The following is a 7,573-nucleotide window of genomic DNA, read 5'->3' on the forward strand; positions in this document are numbered from 1 at the left end:
GCCAGATTCTCCATTATAAAGCTCAGTTAGTTGTTTTTTTTTTTTTTTACTTTTGGCACAGTCAAAGCCACTCGCCAAATGTAGTGTAAACACTCCCGTCTGTGACGCATCGTGTAGTTTGAACACCGAAGGAAAATATCTCCGTAGTGTGTGTGAACACCCCAGCGATGTCAGGATGTTGAAATTTGTGTCGTCTGTGGGCACCTTGAAGTAATAGTGAGAAGTGCTCTAGGGGTACGCTGCCATTCTTTTGTTTGAGTGTTGAGGGTTTCCTCTCAGAAAGTCGGCACTGGATAGTTACTGACAGTAGATTACCAACAAGTTAAATGACAACAAATGTTAAATGAAAAGTACTCTAGGTTGCTGTGAACACCAAGTATGACTTCAGATCACTGTTGTAACTGCCATTTGTAGTTAGTAATCTGTGATGAAGGCAGGGGTTAGAATTTCACATGCAGCCCACATTATATTTCTGTAATGCTCCCAACACGAGCTTCAGTGTAATGCCAGAGGTTGGTGAATTTGTTTATTTGTTTGCCTTCGTCCATGAAGACTCTCGTCTCATCGAGATAAAATGTCTTTCTCACCAGAGCTGAAACCCGCCTGCTGCTTTTTCATATCTCTGCACTTTTGATGGATGTCAGGAACAATTGTGAATGATTAATTGTATTATAATGATTACTGTATATTACAATGTTGTCCTTAATTAAAGCACAGTATTATTTCATTTTATCCAATTGGACCGGTGTTACTTCTTTGTGGAGGTTATGACCACTCAGCCCCGTATCACCGTTCTCAGACTTGGAAATGCAAAACTTACACAACAGTTGTCCCTTGAAGATAATGATTAGAGACCAGCTTCCTGGTCAGACAATGAGAATGTTACAGAAAAATACAAATCCCAAAGTGTTTGAATTTGCTAATCAAACAATCAAAAATAATCACACTTCTCTTTTGATCAAATTGGTTTCTAACTTGATTCGGCAAGAATTAAGGCACAACTAACAGGAAAAAGTAATATTTTTGTCTTAACTCTGAGAAAAATGAACGGTCACTTTTCTATAAGGTATGCGGCTTAACACAGTTACGGCTTATCTTGTTTAAGTTGTTTCAATACCTTTGTGATTATTATACTACAGTTTCCTTGTGGTTGAGTTGTTTATTCTGATCCCTGTGATTTGGCTGATCCAGTTGTAGTAGCGGGATATGCGAGTGTAGATGCCATACTTTCCATCCATGGCACAGTCTTCCCCCCAGCTGACAATGCCCGTCAGGAACCACGTGCCCTGGTAGTTGGTGGCGTGGGGCCCGCCGCTGTCCCCCTGGCACGAATCCTTCTGCTCGCTGTGGTACCCGGCGCAGAACATGAAGCGCGTGATGTGGTCCTGACTGCTGCTCTTACACGCCGTCCGGTCGACGTAGGGGACCTCCAGCTTCTGCAGCACGGTGGCCACCATCCCTCTGTGGTCCATCCTGCCCCAGCCGCTGACCAGAGAACTACTGGAGTCTCTCAGCAGGTTCTCGGTGAAGTCCTTGGGGCCCAGGCAGATGGGGAGCCGGTGGTCCGACAGCTCCACGGGATTGGTGAGCTTCAGCAGGGCGATGTCGTGGTTGTACAGGGACTTCTTGCTGCTGTAGGCAGGATGGATGAACTCTTCTGCCACCATGTGGTCCCGCTCATTCCCCTCAGATTGACTGATGTCATGTTCACCTGGACAGAAGGAGTGAGCAGCGTAAACTTTCCACCCCCAGGAATAGGTCTTATTGGCCCGATTGTATCAATCTAATTGGTCTTAAAATGTATAATTCCATTGGATAATATTGTTTTTATGCAATTTATCGAAGAGCGCGCTGAAAATGTTATTTAAAAAAAAAAAGAAATACAAATATGATTTTAAAAAGTATAATCCTTTGAAGCATAACCTGTATTCTTCTGCATCCAAATGAAAAACACTGCTGCATACTTTACCTACAGAAACAAGGTATTCATTCTCATGATCTGCAGAAATTTATGGAAGCACAATATTCAGTGATAATGAAGAATTATTTTTATTAGTTATTATTATTAGTTATATAATAATGTAAATACTATTTTTAGTAATATCAAACAGAATTATAATCTTCAAATTCATATGTTGTGCCTCAAGACTGATCTATATCATAACAAACAATTATTAGTGATTCATTAAATAATAGATTTGTTATCTTATATCATACATTTGTATGATGAGTAGTGACTATAATATTAATAATAATAACATCAACAATTTATCATATTCAATATATATTGTACATCATTAGTTATCACTCTAATGGAAATTAGCATACATAACATTTATTTATTATTTATTACTATTTATTTATTTAGATTTATTTAATGTTTTTTTAGTGTCCACAAAGTAATGACAATGCCGTATTGATGGGGAGACAAAAATAATCACTCCTGACAAAATCATGGTTTTAATCAAACATAATGCATTTAATATTATATTGAGCTCTTGAAGTAGTATTGCTACTAATACTAATACACAAAATTCAGTAACATTTACTGAAAACACATTCATTATTGTCTTTGTTATTGTTTGTTGAGAGTCGTAAACAGAAACCTCTCTGAAGAATTACCAATGTCTCCGGTAATGGATATTTTCCAGTTGCTTACCCACTCTGACGAAGTATTGTGTTGCGGCTGCTGCGGCTTCGTGCAGGCAGTGGGCAGCCGTGATGACCCAGACCTCGCTGAGCAGCGAGCCGCCACAGAACGACTTTCTCTTGGAGACAGTCATTATGGTCACCTGTAGGGGAGGAACACCAAGGGTTAATTCATATCTTTTCCTCTGCCCTTCCCTTTTCCACTGCGTCCGCAACCCCCAAGTAGCCCTGTGTTAGGGAGCTGAATGACAGACGACTACATTTGATTACAACTGGGGTCGCAATAATCACCATGACCGTTGTCATGTCAGAATATTCTCAGTTTGTAAATCGGGAATCACAAGCTACACCACAAACTATTAAAAGGTAATGATACCACAGCTTTTATCCATGCCCACCACACGTAATAATGGATTAATGGATTTCGCTCGAAATAAATGTGGCCAAAAGTGTAAATGCATTAATTTTTTTACATAGTTATGTTCCTGTAAACAATAACCCAACACATACTACATCTCGGTTTGCTATGTTTCGAGAAACAGTTCATTAAACACGATTACTAAGAGCTCCATTCCTGTCCCTGTGTTGCTTTGCGAGCTGAACGGCTCAAGTGAGCTCATGTAAAATTGCCTTCTAACCCTTATTCCGGTGATTTACAGGTTTCTGAAATGTTCCGCGTCAATAGAGTTTGTGATGCCTCGATAGATCAGCGGCGTTCTCAGCCGCCGGTGAACTCAAAAGAGAACAAACATCACCTCTTCCTACCTGCCATGGTATTTCTCCCGGAGTGGCCTCGTTTCCTCCCACGATTCTCTGGTTCTGGTTCTCTTCCGCCGTGATGGTGGGCAGGGTGGGGTAGAAAGCCCAGCGGGGCAGCTCTGGGTTTTCACCGGCGTCGCTGTGGAGTTCCTCCGTTTCGTTACCGTTACCTACGTCTAATGGGAGCAGGGCGGATCTGGAAGAGGAGTTCGACATCTCGGGCCGCACTGTGGCGCCGTCAGCCGAGGTGGACAGGTCGGAATCATTGGTTGGGAGCTCGTAGTCGGTGTAATGGAGTGTTTGGTTGAAGTCGTAGTCCGCGTCGTCGTGGTCTAAGTCTGCGTCGGACATGCGCGTCTTGCCGAGAGCGCCCGCCGTCGTCCCGGAGTTGGAGGCGGAGATGATCGCCGCACTCAGACGACCACAGGGGAACTGTCCTGAAGGGTGGAGGGGTAGGGAGTTCAACAGCTTCACAGAGTCTGAGTTTCATTGTTGTGCCAATAAAAACAAACAACTACAACCAGCACTAGCCTTTACAATTACGCACGGGCCGAGTGTAATGAGTACATAAACTGGGTAGCAGCATGAAGCGTTTATTCCCTTACTTATGTGGCACTAAAGTAATCCCAATGTACAGTAACAACGTACCCAATACCAGACTGCCCTCCGCCGCCTTTTTCCCAATCAAAGTATTTGATACACTTTTTGATATGTTTACATCCCGATACAGCGATGCCAGTAATCCTTTTTCAGTAAAAAAACAAACAGAAAAATACCAATCTGCATTACTGCTGGCGGCGTTTATTTTATCCTACCTGTTGGCTGACAGTGCTTCCTGTCGGCACCTAGTGTGTAGCCAAACGCACACTGGCACACGGCGCGCGCATTCTGCATCACGCAGAAGTGGGAGCATCCACCGTTGTTGAGAGAACACTGCTTGGCCAGCTCTGGAAATCGGTAAAATAGGGATCCGTGTTCATGTTACCGAGAAATTCCACGACTCAGTTTGCAGCCTCGTGGTGGAAGCGGTGCCACTCACCAATCTCACAGTTCTTTCCATTGAAGTTGGGCTGGCAGAAGCAGAGGTATGCGTTGACTCCATCTTTACACACAGCCCCGTTCTGGCAGGGAGACGATTTACACTGGTCGCCATCTTCCGAATAGAAATATTACTTTATGGATCGATTATATGATTTGGACACGCATATCATTTGTCCAACTTTATCTTTTAAAAGCACTTACCGATGTAGCCGGCCCAGAATTCCATCTGAGAGACAAAGAGGGAGGTAAGTGAGATCACAGTCCCTGTGGATACTTGATACCTTAGTGAATTGGATTGTTATTAGCTGTGTGTGTGTGTGTGTGTGTGTGTGTGTGTGTGTGTGTGTGTGTGTGTGTGTGTGTGTGTGTGTGTGTGTGTGTGTGTGTGTGTGTGTGTGTGTGCGCGCCCGCGCACGAGAGAAATTGTTTCTTCAATATACGCAAGCAAATCTTTATTTACAGAACACCTTTCTCAATAGCCATCACCAACGGGTTAAAACTAAAAAACAAGTAACAAGAAAAACAAGCCAAGCGCTAATATATGACACGATTATAAAAAAAAAAATACAACAGCACATTAAAATCAACGGGCAGTATAATAGGGGGACCTTAAAAAATGCCATCTTTAATAAATAGTATCTTTAAGAGCTTCTTAAAATGTAAAACCGATTCAGTGGATCTAATGTCAGGGCCGAGTGCCCGTTTAAAAGCGCCCGGAGACCACACCTGCGCATGAAGGTGACCTGTTGGCATGACGGTTCAGACGCTGGCCTCCAGTTCTGCCGTCACAGGCTCAAGTCGAGACTTTTCCATCACTTGTCCATCCAAGTCCTGTTCCACCATCAAATCATTTGAGTTGAGGACCTCACCCAGTAAGACTCGGTGGCTCAAAGAGATAAGCGGCTCTCGGGGGTTTGTGTTCAAAAGTGTCTGGAGGCCAAGGCCAAATGTGAAGGCGACCTGGTTTGCATGATGGTTTCAGACACCACCGTAACAGTGCTTGGATCACGTGTTCAAGTCTTGTTTTTTTTTTTCCATCCAAGTCCTGTTCCTTAGGGGTGGCACCTTTCAAAAGCTCACTCGGCATGGAACGCTCGAGTCCTCCTACAGCGACATATCTCTTTGAGCCACCGAGTGACGTTGTCGCCTCCGGTCAGCTCATTTAAGAGACAATAGAGGTGACGTGATGGAAAACTTTCCACTGGTGAAATGTGCCTCTTTTCTGAATTCCGTGCCTAAAATGCTTTGTGCTCACCACTATTAAATTAGATTAGATTAGATTAGATTAGATTCAACTTTATTGTCACTAGCAGAGTACAGGTACAGAACCAATGAAATGTAGTTGACGTCCAACCAGAAGTGCAAAAGAAGCATTTAAATACCAAAGTGCTATTTGAGTACAGTGTTTCTGTGCAGTTATGTGGGCAAAAGAGATGTAGAAAAGAAAAAGTTAAGTTCAAAAAAGTGTTGTGCAGTTTTTTAGGTAGGCAATTGATGAAACAGTGCAGTACTCAGTGTAAACAGTTATACAGTGCAAGGCAGTAAATGTAAACAGGTGAACATTGCAGAAAGTGAGATGCAACAGGTAAGCAGGTAACAATGGGGCTGATTAAGTGTGTGTGTGTGTGTGTGTGTGTGTGTGTGTGTGTGTGTGTGTGTGTGTGTGCGTGCGTGCGTGCGTGTGTATGTGTGTGTGCGCGCTCAACCCACGGTCTTTTCATCGTTCTCGAACACCTCCCGGGCCTCCTCCATGTTGCAGACCTCCTCTATGCACTCGCGCTCCAGGTTGTCCTTGTGGGCTCCGATCTCCTCCCAGACGCCGCTGTTGTATCTGCGCTGACGACGCAACACCGTTGCCGCCCTCTCCTGCGACACAAACACCGAGTCTGGGAGAAAAATAAAAATAAATTAAGAAATTAGACTTTTAGACCTTTTGTTTTGACATATATATAACAGATAGGTGATTGAGTGATCAAAACATGACTGTAGGTTCTCTCACGGTGCTACTGTCTGATATACAGCTATCGATCACCTTGCTGGGGACCCACTGGTATCGCCAGGAGGGCCACCGGGGGGGTCCCCCAACCCCACATTGAGAACCACCGTTTTTAAAGTACCAAAACACACCAAGAGCTGATTAAAAATGAAAATCACGCCGTTCATCTGCAAAAAAAAACTGCTCTTCTCGTCGCCGGGATCGGGATTTTCGCCTCTCCGAGGGACGTACCTTTCCCCTCCGCCCTGCGCACACCCCTGCTGCAGCGCCTGCTATTACCTGCGTGTTGGTCGGCGATTACGGCGCCCAGGGCGTACGTCTCCAGCAGCGAGGCGGCGACGAGGACCAGTGAACACAGCCTGGCCATGTTGTCAACGTACCTCAGTGTCTTTTCCTGTCTGTAAACAGTGGTAGAGCCACGGCAGGAGCCTGAACTCCCCAATGGAACAAGGCGATCCACCGCTCCAAAGTACAGCAGAGCACTGTTTACTCACCCCACACGCAGAAGTGTGTGTGGGTGTCTGTGTGTGCCTGCGTGTGTGTGTGTGTGTGTGTGTGTGTGTGTGTGTGTGTGTGTTAATGTGTAGTTATGCGTGTCTATTTGTGTGTATGTGCGTGTCGCTGTCTGTAAGTGTGTGGTGGGGTGTAAGGAGGTGGCGGAGAGAAGGAGATACGACGTTGCCGTACATAAAGAAGAAAGCGGGAGAGCAGCTTGACAGTGACCTCCGTGGAGGGTTCTGTCCGATCAAAGTTGAACCAATGGTAAATATTGATTGTGCATGACGGTTTATTGGAAAAGTGACAGTATGTGCGTGTGCGTCTTTCTATGTCTGTGTGTGTGTGTGTGTGTGTGTGTGTGTGTGTGTGTGCATGGGTGTATTTGTTGTACAATACCAGCTGTTATCCTTAGTAGTTAATCATGATGAGTCTTGACCAAGAAGCAGCTTTTGCTACGTGATCAACGTGAAGATGGGGACACACCCACACCCACACACCCACCCACCCACCCACACACACACACACACACACACACAGCCAAACACAAACATGTGAATGGCAGAACATTTCCGATCACCCGCCCCGATCGGTGACAAAAGACACAGACAGCTGGATGAGCGATCGATGGAT

At 44.8% G+C, this 7,573-nt stretch overlaps 1 protein-coding gene across 2 annotated transcripts; it reads right to left on the reverse strand.

The window, feature by feature from the left end:
• Nucleotides 1-30: 30 nt before the first annotated feature.
• Nucleotides 31-6,924, reverse strand: f9b (coagulation factor IXb). Of its 2 annotated transcripts, none has more exons than XM_080013723.1 (8): nucleotides 6,725-6,924; nucleotides 6,160-6,335; nucleotides 4,651-4,675; nucleotides 4,448-4,561; nucleotides 4,224-4,355; nucleotides 3,415-3,845; nucleotides 2,660-2,792; nucleotides 31-1,711 (listed from the first exon to the last, which is right to left on the reverse strand). In XM_080013723.1, exons 1-8 carry the CDS (start codon nucleotides 6,810-6,812, stop codon nucleotides 1,134-1,136), a joined length of 1,677 nt encoding a protein of 558 aa, XP_079869849.1. In that variant the 5' UTR covers nucleotides 6,813-6,924; the 3' UTR covers nucleotides 31-1,133. The 2 variants fall into 2 exon arrangements, with proteins under 2 accessions (XP_079869849.1, XP_079869850.1); XM_080013724.1 differs by lacking the exon at nucleotides 6,725-6,924 and adding an exon at nucleotides 5,176-5,280 and having other exon boundaries at nucleotides 6,160-6,216.
• Between the last annotated feature and the right edge of the window lie 649 nt (nucleotides 6,925-7,573).

Source organism: Zeus faber (assembly GCF_960531495.2).
Source record: "Zeus faber genome assembly, chromosome: 14".
In the NCBI taxonomy this organism is placed as follows: domain Eukaryota; kingdom Metazoa; phylum Chordata; class Actinopteri; order Zeiformes; family Zeidae; genus Zeus; species Zeus faber.